Genomic DNA, 18180 nt, shown 5'->3' on the forward strand with positions numbered 1-18180 from the left:
CTCAGTCCACTTCGGCATCCTATCAATGTCTCTCTGCAATCTTTGACAATCCTCTACACTATCTATAACACCACCAACCTTTGTGTCGTCTGCAAACTTGCCAACCCACCCTTCTACCCCAACATCCAGGTCCTTAATAAAAATCACGAAAAGTAGAGGTCCCAGAAGAGATCCTTGTGGGACACCACTAATCACAATCCTCGAATCTGAATGTACTCCCTCTACCACGACCCTCTGCCTTCTGCAGGCAAGCCAATTCTGAATCCACCTGGCCAAACTTCCCTGGATCCCATGCCTTCTGACTTTCTGAATAAGCCTACCGTGTGGAACCTTGTCAAATGCCTTACTAAAATCCAAGTAGATCACATCCACTGCACTACCCTCATCTATATGCCTGGTCACCTCCTCAAAGAACTCTATCAGGCTTGTTAGACATGATCTGCCCTTCACAAAGCCATGCTGACTGTCCCTGATCAGACCATGACTCTCTAAATGCCTAGAGATCCTATCTCTAAGAATCTTTTCCAACAGCTTTCCCACCGCAGACATAAGGCTCACTGGTCTATAATTACCCGGACTATCCGTACTACCTTTTTTGAACAAGGGGACAACATTCACCTCCCTCCAATCCTCCGGTACCATCCCCGTGGACAACGAGGACATAAAGATCCTAGCCAGAGGCTCAGCAATCTCTTCCCTCGCCTCGTGGAGCAGCCTGGGGAATATTCCGTCAGGCCCCAGGGACTTATCCGTCCTAATGTATTTTAACAACTTCAACATCTCCTCTCGCTTAATATCAACATGCTCCAGAACATCAACCTCACTCATATTGTCCTCACTGTCATCAAGTTCCCTCTCAATGGTGAATATCAAAGAGAAGTATTCATTGACCTCGCTCACTTCCACAGCCTCCAGGCGCATCTTCCCTCCTTTATCTCTAATCGGTCCTACCTTCACTCCTGTTACCCTTTTTTTCTTCACATCATTGAAGAATGCCTTGGGGTTTTCCTTTACCCTACTCGCCAAGGCCTTCTCATGCCCCCTTCTTGCTCTTCTCAGCCCCTTCTTAAGCTCCTTTCTTGCTTCCCTATATTCCTCAATAGACCCATCCGATCCTTGCTTCCTAAAAATACATGTACATATGCAGCAACATAAAGAAAATAAAATGATAATGCTTCCACGTAAGTGATAAAAATGTACAAGTCAGCTATCACCATGGCAACTTATAATACATCTTACTTCAAGTGACTGGCCCATTCAAAGGTTAGTACAAAAGTGTTTCATTTAGATACTGTCAAATCCAGCAAAGTGTAGCACATTAGTAGGCATAGTCGGATGCATACTTTAATAAGGAAAAACCAGTTGAGAATGACAGATTCAAATAAAGACTGAAACCAGTATAAACTTTAACGCACAAAAATTTACTAGAATTTAACAGAGTTACAAAATACAGATGTAGATATAGTGCAGACTCAACACTATGCATTATCGCATGCAGCCAAAGTTAGAGAAACATATGCTGCCGTTTTTCGCCACAAAGATCAAATTTCCCCTCAAGTTGAAAGCAATAAAGATCTGTTCTGCAACTAAACAGTCACCATGTTCCATTCAAAAGTGTTCTCATCTTTATACAGAAGGGAGAACTATTCTTTAAGTGAAATTGAATACCTTGACTGGCTTCTGCAAATCACCGTAACAGAGGGAATGCAAAGCAATTCGGAATGCCTTCCAACTGGGATTCAGGTTGTTTTTAATTACCTGGAACAAAATAGAAGGAGGTGAAAGAACCAATTGGGAAACTTGGTGGTTGAGTGTGCAACCTATTCAGTCATTTTCCAGTAGAAAAATATCACAAAGAAGTTTATTTTTAATATTGATGGATTATGCCCTTTACAAAGGAATTACCTGCAATTCCAAGTACTTTCCTTTTGATGTTTTTCTAAGATACAATCTTCATATATTTAAACTTGTACTTTCAATTCTACAAACTTAGTGTGGTGGAACAGGATACCTAATATTGAAGTTGCTGTTTTATGAAGAATATTATGCATGTTTCTCAGTGCTCACTCCCTTTCTCTTCCACTAAATTTAAGAAAAAACACAGTAGCAGTAAAATCTGCTCTAAGATTTGGTTTGGATAGATAACATTAGGTTATTTTACCCTACTGTAGGTTGTTAAATTACCTCATTAAGTTATTCTACTTCTAATATCATGCAAAGTTCAATGGATTTCTTGGGTCATCAAAATATAGACCACTGGAATTTAATGGCCCCGCTTCCGAAAGTTTTTTCCAGTTTGTAAAACTGAATCTATGCACTTATTAGAAAATGAGAATCCCATCTCATCTCAACATTTTGCACGCTCCTTCCCACAAAGCCCGTCTCCAGACCCCTTGATCAGCCAATTTCCATTGCAGCCTACCTTTGTAACCAACTGTAACCCAAATGATTCCCTAACCCAGCGCTTACCTGTTCCCTTCTGTGTTTCAAAAGCAGAATCAGAATTATAATCAGTTTTATTACCATTGTTGTGAAATCGTGTGATAATCTGTAGCAGTTCAGTATAATACAAATTACATTAGTAAGAAATTTTTTAAAAATAGTGTAAAATGAGAGCAAGGTAGTGAAGATTTCCTTGACAGTGGGGAGGCTAGTGCCCATAATGGAGCTGGCTAAATCTACCACCCTCTGAAGAATCCTACAATCCTGTGCATTGGTACCTCCATACCACATGCAGTCATTGTGCTTTGCACTGCACATCTGCAGAAGACTAGCAGAGTTTTTGGTGACATAACTAATCTCAAACTCCTGACGAAGTATAGCCACTGGCATGCCTTCTTTCTGACTGCATCAATGTTGGGCTGAGGTAGATCCTCCGAGACGTTAATGCCCACGGGTTTGAAGCTGCTCACCCTTTCCACTGCTGACCCCTCAAAGAGATCAGATTTTCTCCTACTGCATCCCAAAGACACACGTGTTGGTAGATAAGTTGTTTATAGTAAAATATGGGGAAAGCTGATGGGCATGTTACAGGGATGAAATAGTTACAAGGGAAATCAGCAAGGGGGTTGATGAGAATGTTTCATAAACCAGCATAAACTCAATGAGCTAAATGGCTTTCTTCAACATCATAAGGAAACATGGAAACTAGTTTGCTATGTATTGTTGCTTTAGGAAAGGTCCTGAATATATTTAATTCTAAATAAGAATTAACATTAAAAAATTTCAACAGCAGAGCTGCCAGCAGACCAATGAGATAAATGACTATTTATTGCACTTGCAACATTTTGAGGCTGTTGCTTGGCAGCTCAAAAAAGGTGTGCCACAGCATTTCACTCCATTAACTCCTTTGAATGCTAACATAGAGCCGAATTTACAAGCTCCAGTCCAGCTGCAGTACATACTAATCTCAGTGTACTCCACGGAAAATCAATAGATGACTATAAAGCAACTTGGGCTTCCTCTTTCCTGACAGTGATAGACAATTAACTCAGACATGGGAAACTAAAGTGATACAATTGTGATCTAATTACTGTCAGATCCCACGTGCTCCTGCTATAGTCAGAGTGCTGGAATTTATTGTGCAATGCTGTAGTCTGATCCCAAGTTTGTACAGTATATAATGATGAAATCTAACACGGGACTTAGAATATGGTTACAAAAATACAGACTTTCCTGAAAGATTCCGATGACTGTACCCTGTAGCACTCACAAAGTAATTGGTCTTAGTTTTCAATGAGGCCTGCTACATGAGTACACCCTCTCATGAGGATGTACCATTTACCACTAAAGGAGAAGAGGAAGAGAAAGCAAAACATGAGACACCCCATTGACAGAACCCTTTGCGCACTGAGCATCAATTCTCAAATCATCACTGTGTTCCCATACAAATCTATATTTGGAAACTGGACAATTGCTATGGAATTTAAAAATGCAAACACAAGGAAATCTGCAGATGCTGGAATTTCAAGCAACACACATAAAAGTTGCTGGTGAACGCAGCAGGCCAGGCAGCATCTATTGGAAGAGGTACAGTCGACGTTTCGGGCCGAGACCCTTCGTCAGGACTAACTGAAAGAAGAGCTAGTAAGAGATCTGTACCTCTTCCAATAGATGCTGCCTGGCCTGCTGCATTCATCAGCAACTTGTGTGTGTCAATTGCTATTGTAATGCTTTTGACATGCACCAATGGTAAATGGACAACCTCCCAGCTTGCTACGCTCAAAATAGCTCTGATGCTAGATGACCTGGGATCAGACTTCACCACTGCATCTCAAGAAGCAACAGAATGACTGACATTGACAGAACAATAAGCAATACAGTGCAACACTGGTGAGATCACAGATAAAATCAGCTCAGAAATAGCTCGACTAACACTGCCTGGAGACTGTCAACTCCTGAGAAATGCCTCAGCAATGTAATCTGCTGATGGGCATATTGGGAGTCTGCTGCACACACTAACGTCCAGTGCCAGATTGGCAACAATCAGAGCTTTTCACTGCAGGACACATATGGACTAGTTTAGGTGTACCGTGATGAAATCAGACACATCTTGGAGTAGCATATCTCTGGCATATTAGACAGGATTCACCTAAAGCTCCACCCGAAGCCAGGCCAAGATTGACTCTGGCATTCATTAAGCATGCTCAGCCTTCATATTTATGCTCTCCCTCTCTATCTCTCTCTGTGGTTGAGTGACAGAGGAAGTAGTGCATTGAATAAGTGGGTTGGTTGGGGGTGTGTGCACAACCTCAGGAAAGTGTACTGCAAGTTATGCTACACTCAAGTTGTCCAATCATAATCATCACCTCATTCACTCCTCTCCTATGGATGAAACTAAAGATGCTGGCTGGTGCAAGCTACTCTGGAACATGGCACTCCCAACCCACTGATATGTTAAGAAACAACATGTAGCTGATCCTAGCTCCAATGCAATCCTGTTCATGAGTTGGCAGCACAACGATTTAATACCATTCATAGTGCAACAAACAGTTTCAGGTTAACTGTGCATCAGTATTCCAGCACCAGCCAAGTAATCCCAAATTGTTTCCTGGATTTTGGTCTTGTGTCACAGAACACCACCAATATTTCCCAATTATCAAAATGCATTTATCAGTGTAGATATCACATTCCAGAATTCCCTGCCCCAAACTATAGTGCTTCTTGAACTCACTTTTCATTATTTTGAGACCTTTCAAATGGCAGCACCTTATCAAATCTGATCAACTCTTAATTCCAATTTTCTGACCTGTTGATTAGATCTCTTTTTCATTGAAGCACCTTTATCCCTGTTAAATTAAAGAATCACTGCATCCGAAAACTTTTATTAGCAGGACTAAAGTAAAATGATTACCAGTAACTTTTGAGGAGAGTGAACTGCTTGTATTTATCTTTAGGATGCAACTTACCTCTGTTCTATGTGCTAGTTGCCACTTTCCATCTGGTGTCTGTTTGTAGATCTCCAAATAAGGGTCTGATTTCCCAAAGAGATCCTGACCACACAATGAGTAATAATTTTTAAAAACATTATCTATCTGGTTGAAATATGGCATCACAAAAGCAGCATAATAATTGACCCATTACGCCAAATAATAAAACTCCAAAATGTAAAGCACAGGAATAGTGGGAGACAATATGGTGTCACAAAGGTTAAAGACATGTATTAGTTATCTAGAAGTTAAGTTATCAAGGTTTTTTTTAATGTATCTGGAAATTATATATTAGCATCAGTAAAAGTGCCCTTGAAGCTGTTGATTTGTAGAAACCCAATGGATGTCACTGTATGACTAAACATGTAACCTTACTCAATCATGAGTAGGTGCAATTCTAATAGCACAGGTCAGAGAACAGGTCGATAGATCAACACCAAACTGCTTTCAGTTCAGAGTTAATAACCCTATCAGTTTGAACAACACACATTCACTGGTTGACTGCTCTCCCGCTTACAGGTGCAACGAGACCTGAGGAAGCACAATGAAATCATTTTGAAAACAAAAATGCATTGATCAACAATACCTTATTATCCAGATTCTGTGCGTGAACTTGTAAGTTTATAACGCTGTTGTCTTTGATTTCTTCTGCCAAAATCTAAGAATCAGGAGGAAATAAGATTTTTTTTAAAAAAAAGAAAACGTCCATAAAAAAACTAGCTTTGGAAACTTGACTTTAATGCTTGAAGATTTTATACTGTGCATACTTTAATGATAACCTCAACAGATTGCACTTACATAATTTAAATAAGATTTTCTTGGAAAAGGATCTAGTGCTTCTCCAGCATATCTGATGAGCAAACTCTTCTTGGGCTTCCAGCCGGGTACAGGTATTGAATTCAAACTGACATTTCAATGACATCTGCCATCTTCATCAAGGATGATGCCTGGGCATGAATAGTCTGGTGGTATTTATACCCCTGTAGTCTGTCCCTCCCTATTGGTTAGTCCTCATCCACTCAGGTTTCTGCTGTCCTACCTTGCTTACAATTGAATTCAAGTTCTTACTTACAGCAAGACCTTTTTTTATTAAAATTCTTTTCCTCTAGTTTTTATTTCAATGGGTCCTTCATCAGGTGGTCCCAAAACCCATTGGCACGACACAAAAGTAGTTTTACATTGAAGTCAATACTATGGCCATTGCGAATTTTACCAAAGACAAAGGTCTCACTCTAAGTAAGAACTGGAATTTGATTGTAAATAACATGAGACAGTGGAAACCTGATTGGATGAGAACTAGCCAATCAGGAGGGATGGACACCAGGGGTACAAATACCACCGGACCAGACATACCCAGGCATCAGCCCTGACGAAGTGGCAGAGTTTGTCAATGAAATATCAGTTAAAATCGATACCTGTACTCCCAGCTGGAAACCTGAGAAGAGTTTATTTGTCAAGATTTTCTTCCTTATTATTAGACATTATTGGATCAGTACAAACTCAATGTAATGTAGATAGATAGATAGATATACTTTATTAATCCTGAGGGAAATTTGGTTTCGTTACAGCCGCACCAAGAATAGAGCGTAAATATAGCAATAATGTACAGTTTTATATTTAGTAGGGTTATGGTCCTGGTGCAAATTGATAGGCGCAGATAGTTTAAATGGTTTTGGCATGGAATAGATGGGCCGATTGGCCTGTTTCTGTGCTTTACTTTTCTATGATCATTTACTATTTCATGTAAAAACAAGATGGTACTGCACCATTATTTCAACGATTTTTAAAGTATTCATTTCATAAACTACAAAAACTAACCTGCAATGTGACATATTGAAGGGGAATACTCTTACTCCTACTACTTAATGCTCAAATAAATTTAATAAAGCATAATTAATAGTGCATAAAATTAATAGTGTATTATGCACAAATCAGATTAATTTCAGGTAGCTTGCAAGGCTGAAGTGCTTCTGATATTCTACTGTAAGCAAGTTGCAAGATGATAAATTGGCAAATTGGTTCATTGTCATAAGTACCAATGTACAGTGAAAAACTTGTCTTGCGTACTATCCATACAGATCAACTTATTACAACATTGTATTGTAGCAGTACATGGTAAAACAATAACAGAAGGTAGAACTAAGTGTTAAAGTCCAAAGAACAAGGACAGAAACTGAAAGTTGGTGGGGGGGGGGGCGCAAATAATTGGGGAAAACATTCGCACCAAATCAGCAAAATGTGAAGTTAAAAGCACCTGACAAAAGAGTTCGGACACTGTGATAGTGACCAAGGTGAGATGGAGACATTTAACCAAGTACTGAAGAACTTGAAATCTGTCCCACTGCTCTCACCACACAAAGTCAAATGTTTATTATACTCTATTTGACACACTTCACAGGCCTACAGGTCTCCCTACACTTGTGAGGTACAATATTATGGTAAGGAAGATTTTTTTCCAGCTGTTGGGGTTCTTGATGTAATCTTGCTTGATGACAATTTGAGTCTGTTATGTACCCTTTGATTAAAGCCACGGCTTGCATGACATCATGAGAGATGGAGCCACATTTCTTTGGGTATTCAAAATTCACCTGGATACTCCCCTTTCCTCAATCGACAGCCCATTAACAAAAAAAAACATTTGAATAGCTGATGCCTGGGGAAGAACGGAACAACATTGGTGTACAAATCCAAGGATCAGTGGAATTGGGACCAGAGTCAGATGAAGTGGTTAGGGCAGCAAAGAGACTATACCTCACATCAGCCTGGGCAACCTACAACACAATGACATGAATATATTTCCCCATTTTAGGTAACCCTTTCCCAACTCTGATGACCTTTCTTCTGCCTCATCTCTCACTGCCCAGCCCCAATTCCAATCCTCCTCTGGTCCAACTTTCCTGTCATCTTACACCCCTCCTAAATCCACTAATCACCTCTGACTCCCCTTCTCGCTGCACTGGCCATCTCCCCTGCCCCCACCCCCACCCCCACCCCAGTGCCGATGCAAGGTTTAGACACAGATGCCGCTTGATCCACTGAGATCCTTCACAGCAAATGGTTTATTGGTTCAGGCGGATTACTCAGCCAAGGCAGAGAATATTAGAGCAGGGTGGTTATGGTACATTAGTTAGGACACTACTGAAATACTGTGCACAGTTCAGGTTGCAACACTGCAGGAAAGATGCAATCGCAATGGACTGGCTTTGTTTTTCTTGTAGCAGAGAAGGGCTCCTAATGGAAGTAAATAGACCAGATAGAAAGAAACTTTTTTCCCCTATAGCAGAGGTGGATCACACCAGAGGGCCAAGGTTTAAGGGACAAGAGGTTTAAAGGGGATGGAGGAAGATTTTTTTTCCCCAGACTACAGTTGGGATCTGGATCACTCTTTGAGGGGTTGATGAAAATAAACACATGATAATTAAACACATCATGGCACAGAAGGTCCGGAGCCAAGTACGGGAAAATTGGATTAATTTAGAAGGGTACAGCAATGTGTCAAATGACACACTTCCATGATAGATGTTTCAAAAAGACCTCAGAAAATGTAATCAACACCCCATCTTCAAAGATATTTCCCAACATTGATGATGACATTCACCATCATCTTCAGAGCAAGAGTAAAGTCTTCAATAGTCTGAAGAACAAAATCTCAAATCAGGCACATAGCTAAAGCATGCAACTCAAAACAGTATTGCAACAAAATCCCCCAAATTCACTGGCAGGATAAGTGAACTAACGTCAACATCACACTCAAGTTAAAGCCCAGGCATCAAAGCTCCACAGTAATTTTGATGGGCAGACCGTGCTGGCTGCATGACCAGAGACACCTTGCTGAACTTCATCTTTGCAAGAGATTGCCTGGCCATCAGAACAAATGACGGTAATGGTTGGTTCTCCACTTGCGAAGATCAGGAGGGAAACATAGAAACATAGAAAATAGGTGCAGGAGTAGGCCATTCGGCCCTTCGAGCCTGCACCGCCATTCAGTATGATCATGGCTGATCATCCAACTCAGAACCCCGCCCCAGCCTTCCCTCCATACCCCCTGACCCCCGTAGCCACAAGGGCCATATCTAACTCCCTCTTAAATATACCCAATGAACTGACCTCAACTGTTTCCTGTGACAGAGAATTCCACAGATTCACCACTCTCTGTGTGAAGAAGTTTTTCCTAATCTCGGTCCTAAAAGGCTTCCCCTCTATCCTCAAACTGTGACCTCTCGTTCTGGACTTCCCCAACATCGGGAACAATCTTCCTGCATCTAGCCTGTCCAATTCCTTTAGGATTTTATACGTTTCAATCAGATCCCCCCTCAATCTTCTAAATTCCAATGAGTATAAGCCTAGTCAATCCAGTCTTTCATCATATGAAAGTCCTGCCATCCCAGGAATCAATCTGGTGAACCTTCTTTGTACTCCCTCTATGGCAAGGATGTCTTTCCTCAGATTAGGCGACCAAAACTGCACACAATACTCCAGGTGTGGTCCCACCAAGGCCTTGTACAACTGCAGTAGTACCTCCCTACTCCTGTACTCGAATCCTTTTGCTATAAATGCCAGCATACCATTCGTGTTTTTCACCGCCTGCTGTACCTGCATGCCCACTTTCAATGACTGGTATATAATGACACCCAGGTCTCGTTGCACCTCCCCTTTTCCTAATCGGCCACCATTCAGATAATAATCTGTTTTCCTGTTTTTGCCACCAAAGTGGATAACCTCACATTTATCCACATTAAATTGCATCTGCCATGAATTTGCCCACTCACCTAACCTACCCAAGTCACCCTGCATCCTCCTCACAGCTAACACTGCCACCCAGCTTCGTGTCATCCGCAAACTTGGAGATGCTGCATTTAATTCCCTCATCCAAGTCATTAATATATATTGTAAACAACTGGGGTCCCAGCACTGAGCCTTGCGGTACCCCACTAGTCACTGCCTGCTATTCTGAAAAGGTCCCGTTTACCTCAGGAACAAATGACTCAAGTATATTCTCATGGCTTCAAAATGTGCAGCATGTCCATTGACTTATCAAACACACTCCCAAAATGTTGGGGAATTAAGAATAGCAATTCATTCAGAACACAAAACCTCAAAATTACATGGCAGAATCAGTGCAACGTCTTCCAAATTAGCCACCTTTGCTGTGTTAATCTCACTATCTACCTCACTGCACCTTGTGGTTTTCTTACACTTCACTTCACGTGCAGTTGTTACCCTTCACTCTGCATTTGTTATTGTTTTACCTTGTAGTATCTCAATGCACTGTATAATGAACACATCTGTATAAAGAGCATGCAAGACATGCTTTTCAGCATACAGCAGCTTGGTATACCAACCCAAACACCAGTGGAGGGGTCTGAGAGTCCCATGTTCCCCTATCAGTCACCTCAGACCCCATAAAAATGGATCAGAAGCAAATCATCCTCTATCAGGACAGTCTGCCTTAGCTGCTGTTGATGCTCAGTACATCAGTCCTATTGGTGTACTTGCAGCAGTTCCGGCATTTAGCCCTCTGCACCAACTTGGTGCTCCAGAAATGACAGATTCAGGCACCCCTACTTTAAGCAAAACTTTGGGCAAGGTGTAACACCGCTTAGCAAACACCCCACCCCCAATTAGGGTCAGGTGAAGCCATGGGACCAGGTGGTGGATGGTTGACTGAGCAGCTGGTGCATAAAAGACTATAAGATGTAAGAGCAATTTTAGGCTATTTGGCTCATCGTGTCTGCTCTGCTATTTCATTAGACCCAATCTCCTTCCTTCTCTCCACATCTTTTCAGGCCCTGACGAATCAAAAATCTATCAACTCCTGCATTAACTATACCCACAGCCTCCACAGCCAAGACCTGGTTATGTGACCACTGATGCCAGACAATTTTTGATGAGTATTGATAATGGCTGGGGTCACCTGTTTTGTAAAGACATTGACCTGAAGGAAGCAATGGTAAACCAACTTCTGTGGAAAAAAATTGCTAAGAACAATCACGGTCAAGGAAGGACCATGATCACCCACGCCATACAACACAGCACATAACACACAAACTTTAGGTAAGTATATATGCTGAGCATTTATTAGGAACACAAGTTATTTTTAAAAGCATCATTTCAAGTGTTATCTGAGACATGAAGGATCATAAATTTTCAACCAATCCACATTCCACCCAAATGAGAAATTTCAAAAAAAGTGTAGTTACCGAGATCATTCCTTTCCCTGCAAGCTTCCCATTTTTCAGCAGGAGTGGTCGCATCAGTCTCTTGCTGGAGACAATCTGTGTAAACAAAGCAGGGCCAATTTGAAAGTATGCTGCAATAGCACATTCTTCAATTGTTGATGCACTGCCCAAAAGATTTCACAATACAACCCAAAAGGTTAAAAATACATCAAACCAGCTAACCAAATGTACTGAAATTTAAAGATAAGCAGCATATCATTGTTCAGACTGAAAATAAGTAAAATTAGGAGAGGACACATAAGATAATGCAGATGCTGGAATCTTGTTTTCGCTTAAGATCTAGATTGGTCCTCAGGAAATGCTAAAGTCTCATGTGCAAAATCACAATGAAAACTTCTAACAAAGTACAAAATTGAACTTATGTAAACATGATGTAGAATCTGCATTCACCCCCGAACCCCACTCTTAGCATAAAGACTGCCAAGTATTGCAAAGTATTGTGACTACATCCAGTTAAATTACTGAAACTAATCCAAAATGTAGGAAAACTATATTCAATTTAAACATTTACTAAATATTTCGCTAAAACTCTTAAAATTATTTACCATACCACTTCTGCATTTGTGTATTTAAGAAAACAATTATATTTATTGACTAATATGTTAAATATTTACATTTTAATCAGGCTGTGCATTTTGTTTGTCCCAAGATAAAACAGCTTAAATAAAACAGTGTCTGGGAAACAAGAGAATTAGAAAGATTCTATTATTTACCTGTCCAAGAGTGCATTCAAAATATCCTAAGAAATCATCATCACTCAAGTCAACTGTTTTGTTATCAATATCATAAATTCCAAACTTCAATTTTTGAACTTGCTCAAAGTAATAATCAACCACAAACTTCTTAGAGAACTTTGGAGAAAGACAATTCTTAATTCGTTCTGTGCGATCAATCTACAAAATGAACATGGTTTTAGTTAGCAAAAGCAGCAAAAGATAAGGATAAGTGTCAGTTTAAAAACATATTTTTAATAAAGGAAAAATAACAGTAGGCATTGGAAAAACATTTAGTAATCCACAAATTCACCATTAGACAATTCCAGAGTATGCAAGCGTGTAGCTATATGTGAAAATCAAGTAGCTGTATTCTGAGTCTGTGACTCCTTCACAGGCTGCTGTTGCACCCACATGATTATGAAATCAATGCAAACCCAATTATCACAGCAGAGAACGTCAAAGCTGGTACAAAATAATTGTAAACATGGTCATAATTAATGACAAGCCTCTCTAGCCATGAAAATACTTTTTCAAACAAGAGAAAATCAGCAGATGCTGGAAATCCAACCATCACACACAAAATGCTGGAGGAACTCAGCAGGTCAAGCAGCATCGACAGAGAAGAGTAAACAGTCAAAATTTCGGGCTGAGACCCTTTGGCAGAACTGGAGGGAAAAAATGAGGAGTAGATATAAAAGGTGGGGAGGGGAGAGAGAAACAAGGTGATAAGTGAAACTGGGAGGGGGAGGGATGAAGTAAAGAGCTGGGAAGTTGATTAGTGAAAGAGATACAGGGCTGAGGATAGGGGTGAGTCCAATAGGAGAGGCCATGGAAGAAAGAAAAGGGGGAGTCGATGGGCAGGCAAGCAGATAAAGTGAGAGAGGGAAAAGGGGATGTGGAATGGTGAAGTGGGGGAAGGGGCCATTATTGGAAGTTCGAAAAATCGGTGTTCATGCCATCAGATTGCAGACTACCCAAAACGGAATGTAAGGTGTTGTTCCTCCAATCACAGTGTGGCCTTAGTGCGACAGTGGAGGAGGCCATGGATTGACGTATCAGAATGGGAATGGGAAGTGGAATTAAAATGGGTGGCCACTGGGGCATACCGCTTCTTCTGGCAGACAGAGCGTAGGTGCTCAACGAAACGGTCTCCCAATCTACGTCAGGTCTCACTGATATACAGGAGGCCACAGCAGGAGCACTGAACACAGTATATAACCCCAACAGACTCACAGGTGAAGTGTCACCCCACCTAGAAAGACTGCTTAGGGCCCTGAATGGCAATGAGTAAGGAGGTGTAGGGGCAGGTGAGGCACTTGTTCTGTTTGCAAGGATAAGTGCCAGGAGGGAGAGAGATCAGTAGGGAGGGACGAATGGACAAGGGAGTTGCGTAAGGTGCAATCCTTGTGGAAAGTAGAATGTGGGAGGGGCGGGGGGGAAGAGGAGGGAAAGATGTGCTTGGCAGTGGGATCCCATTGAAGATGGCAGAAGTTCTGGAAAATGATGTGCTGGCCATGGAGGCTGGTGGGGTGTTAGGACAAAAGGAATCCTATTCCTAGTAGGTCGGGATAAGTGCAGACATGCATAAAATGGAAGAGATGCAGTTGAGGGCAGCACTGATGGTGGAGAAAGGGAAGCCCCTTTCTTTGAAAAAGGAGGACATCTCTTTCGTTCTAGAATGAAGTCTCATCCTGAGAGCAGATGCGGCAGAGATGGAGGAATTGAGAGAAGGGGATGATGCGTTTTCAAGTAACAGGGTGGGAAGAGATATAGTCCAGATAGCTGTGAGACTCTGCGGGTTTATAACAGACACCGGTAGGTGAGCTGTCTCCAGAGATAGAGACAGAGAGATCGAGAAAGGGGAGGGAGGTGTCAGAAGTGGACCAGGTAAATTTGGAGGTGGAAGTTGGAGGCAAAGTTGATGAAGTGGACGAGCTTAGTATAGGTGCAGGAAGCAGCATCAATGCAGTCGTCGATGTAGCGTGGGGAAAGTGGAGGATGGACACCAGTGTAGGCTTGGAACGTAGACTGTTCCACGTCTTTTTACTCCATTCCTGCCAAAGGGTCTCAGCCCGAAACATCGACTGCACTTTTTTCCATAGATGCTGCCTGGCCTGCTGAGTTCCTCCAACATCTTGTGTGTGTTGCTTCCACTTTTTCTGTTTCCTTTAATAGGAGAGATCTCTATTCTTTATTTCATCATCTGCATCAATTTTGATTTATCCTGAGACACTTGGTGTTTCAGTGAGGAGCCTTCAATCTAATTGTTTGGAGAGTAATGTAATAGCATAATACATACACTGTACATCATTCAGACAGGATTTTACAATCAAGTTCTCAATTTCGTTGGAAAGTAAATAGATTCTCTTAACTTTTGCAAGAAAAGAAATACAAAATACCCATGCCAATACCAGGTTTATCATGTTGACCAAGACTGAAGGACACTTGTTAGATTCAATGAGTCTCACTCCTAGTTAATTAAATTTAGAAATAAGATTCATTTACTGTTTGAACCCTTAAATAAGATCACAACAAACAATGAGAAAAATTAACTGCTTACCTCAGCCCACTGATTTTCACCAGTACTTATGAAGAACACACACAATGGATCAGATTTGGAGCCAACATCTTCATTCAAGAGATTCTCACAAGAAATGCTTAATTCAACTTTAGTCACACACTGCGCCATCTGTTAGTCTGCTAAGTACAGAAGAAAAAACCTCAACTGTCAACAAATTAAATGCATGAAAATAAGTTTCAACCCATCTTTATAAATTTTGCCTTTTCAGTTGTCTGTCCCTTTTTCAATCTCACTCAAAGCTGCCACAAAGACTCACATTCAAGCAATTCATTCGCACTCAATGTTCCATACAAAATTAAAATCCTGTAGATGTTCTAACATAAGTATAAACAGCTGCTAGAAACATTCAGATCAGACAGAATTTGTGAACAGAATACATGTGTAATGTTTCTGATAATGATGCATCAGTGGGTGCATCAACATTTCATCTGAATAGGACCAGTTTAGCACTCTCCAGATAATGGTTCAGAAGCTAGAAAGTCAGTCATGTGGAGGAATGAAAAAGGAGATGAACATTGTTAATCCTGGAAGCCCATGGATTGGTCTTTGTTACTCCTCTTGTCCTACAAGGAAGAATAATATATAACTTTCAACTTACTTACAAGACCTGTATCTAGTCTCCAATTAATTATGTAGTCAAGACAAGGGGAACATGTGCTGCATCATCAATTATTTAGTTTGCCAGAAGTCCTCTGTACACAGTTCAGCAGGGAACAAAAGAATTAAGCATGTGAGAAAGTATTATTTACATAAATCAAAACCATGTTTGATTATTTCTTTTTCCATGAATCAGCTAGTTCCTCCAATGAAACTGCACTACAAAATGTAAAATCCAAAAAAAAAGTCAGGCAGCACCTGCAGGCAGAGAAAGAATTGTACTTGAGTTGTGCAGGTTTAATTCTGCAAAGAACTGCTGCTGACATGCTCCTTATATGATCTCATCTTGCATTGCCACACCTGCATTGTACAACATGGGAGATAGATCATGGCGTATTTACTTCAGCTAGGCTCAGCACCAAGTATTAACACACTGAGCTGAACAAAGCTATTTCTAAATTTATTAAGATTCAAGTGTACTTTATGGCTCTAACAAGATCAAGACATTGATGATTTTAATTTTGATCAAGCTGTTTATAGTTTGTAGTTTTAGCTTGTGGAATAGAAGCAAGCAATTGTTTAAAGCAATAAATGCAACTACAACCTCAATTTATGTCATTGATTGGACTTGTACTAGTCAAAGAAAATGGATATGGGAGTCATTAAAAAGTCACTTGCAAATTGCCTTAACATCAACGAGTCCTGGGATGCCATACAAAATTTGATCCGAGGAACTTCTGATAGATGCTCCAAACCAAAGTCAAAGAAATAGAATGAATATCATAAAAGGAGGAGGAGAGACATGAGTATAGAAGTTTACGGAGGAATTCCAGAAAACAGCCAGCCAAGCCACGAGTGAAAATGGAAATATATATAAAATCCCGAAGCAAAGACGGTCAAACTTTTGTATGCTTTAGTTTTTTAATTCAATAGCCCATTCCTCCAAAATAGATGGCTGTGTTTTAAAATGTACTGTCCTCCCACTATTTGAAGTTATTTGGTTTGTGTCTGAACAATTCAAGGAAGGTTTTTGGGAATTCAATGAGGGTTTCTGGGAACACACGTGACCCTCAAGAGAATGAAGTATTTTAAGATAGCTGTATTACAGAAAATTTACATCAGCATTTATGGATAAAGTTAGGAAAAGATGGGAACAAAACAATTGTTTTTAAATGTGGCAATACTGGTAGATGTTAACAAGCATCTACCATGACAAGAGAATAGGATGGTGTTAGTTAAAAATAGGCATCAGAATTTATGATAAACTCGGGGTTATGGTAGGAAGAAGTTGGGAGGCTTTCGTGAGACCACTGAAATAGTCACCTGGAGGTACAGTAACATAGAGTAGCATATGAGGCAACAACAAAACCAGGATTGTTATAAAGATATGACTAGGTGTTTTTACTGATGGAGAGGAGATGGTATTCTGGTATCAGAACCTTTTCTCCAGATCAAACAGGACACATGCTAAAAGCAACCTGATGGGCAAGAAGGAGAAAAAAAAATGAAGCGACAAACAAAGTTTGTGGTAGGATAGAAGTAAACAGCTACTATCCTCCCAGTATTTTCCAGAAGAAATCTGTTTATCCCATTATACCAAAGATGAAATAAAGCCTAGACCTAGAACCATCCACATGCACTTGGAAACAGACGTACACAGTTTAGATAACATCACCAAGAGAAGCAGAATAGCAGCATTCAAATACATTTAGAAGCAAAGTGTATGTGTAGTGTAAGTCAGAGGGAAAGTGTAGAAAGAGGATGTGTGGTCAAATGGCTTATGTACTGTAGAAAGACTAGGAATAGTATGGTGAGGGTAGCATAGTCATTCACGTGGGACTCTACCTGTTAGGTTAGTTTTTGTACTGTGACAAACACGGCAACGTTCAAACATGGGAGTTGTCAGATATCTAGACATCTTATTATCTTATTCTACAGCAAAGTATGTAATTGGAAATGTACCATAATTTGTAAGGACATGCATGAACAGAGTGGTTTCATTATCTGGTTAATATAACAAGAGTCAGAGTTTATGGGGCATACATTGTGGTATTAATACAGGACAGTGCATCTTTAGTACATAGCCTACTTGATAAAATTGTGTACAATAAAATTTTCATAACGTTATGATTTTCTATTCAAATAAGATAATCTAATCTTTTCCTTCTTCATTCCTGATAATTATAATCCAAACAAGTTTTGTAGATCTGCTTAGCTATTTAGTAATAATGCTTTTGAAAGAAATCCCAGTTGTATAACCAAAAAGCACTCACCTATGCAGGTAAAATGAAAATGAATGCACTTTGTCAGGTACAATCATGGTCCAGTGAAAAGTCTCAGCATGCTCAACCTTTCTTCATAATTTAGTCCCCAGAGTCCTGGCAACATCCTTATAAACCTTCCCTGCAATCTTACCAGCATAATGGCACCTTTCCTACAGCAGGATGATTACAATATTCCAACATCAGAAAAGTTAGCTATTATACTACAAATACCTTTCAAATTTACAAAGGATCAAAACATAATCTTAGAGACATATTCCACATACGTGTTCAATGTGGACATCGTGGGCTGAAGAGTCTATTTTTATGCTATCCTGTTTGTACATCAAGGCTAAA

General features: G+C 40.3%; 1 protein-coding gene across 7 annotated transcripts in view; it reads right to left on the reverse strand.

The window, feature by feature from the left end:
- Positions 1-18180, reverse strand: part of LOC134353602 (copine-3-like) — a 44537-nt gene that overhangs the window by 20837 nt on the left and 5520 nt on the right. For 3 of the 7 annotated variants that reach the window (XM_063061749.1, XM_063061756.1, XM_063061710.1), the window contains exons 2-7: positions 14945-15084; positions 12382-12561; positions 11630-11704; positions 6016-6087; positions 5409-5492; positions 1669-1758 (exon numbers count right to left, since the gene is read on the reverse strand). In XM_063061749.1, coding sequence (XP_062917819.1) covers positions 1669-1758; positions 5409-5492; positions 6016-6087; positions 11630-11704; positions 12382-12561; positions 14945-15073 — 630 coding nt within the window. In that variant the 5' untranslated portion in view covers positions 15074-15084. Of the gene's footprint in view, positions 1-1668; positions 1759-5408; positions 5493-6015; positions 6088-11629; positions 11705-12381; positions 12562-14944; positions 15085-17835; positions 17997-18180 lie in introns of all 7 variants that reach the window. The other 4 variants (XM_063061765.1, XM_063061720.1, XM_063061739.1 and 1 more) reach the window with 3 other exon arrangements.

This window comes from Mobula hypostoma, chromosome 1, assembly GCF_963921235.1.
Source record: "Mobula hypostoma chromosome 1, sMobHyp1.1, whole genome shotgun sequence".
Lineage (NCBI taxonomy): Eukaryota > Metazoa > Chordata > Chondrichthyes > Myliobatiformes > Myliobatidae > Mobula > Mobula hypostoma.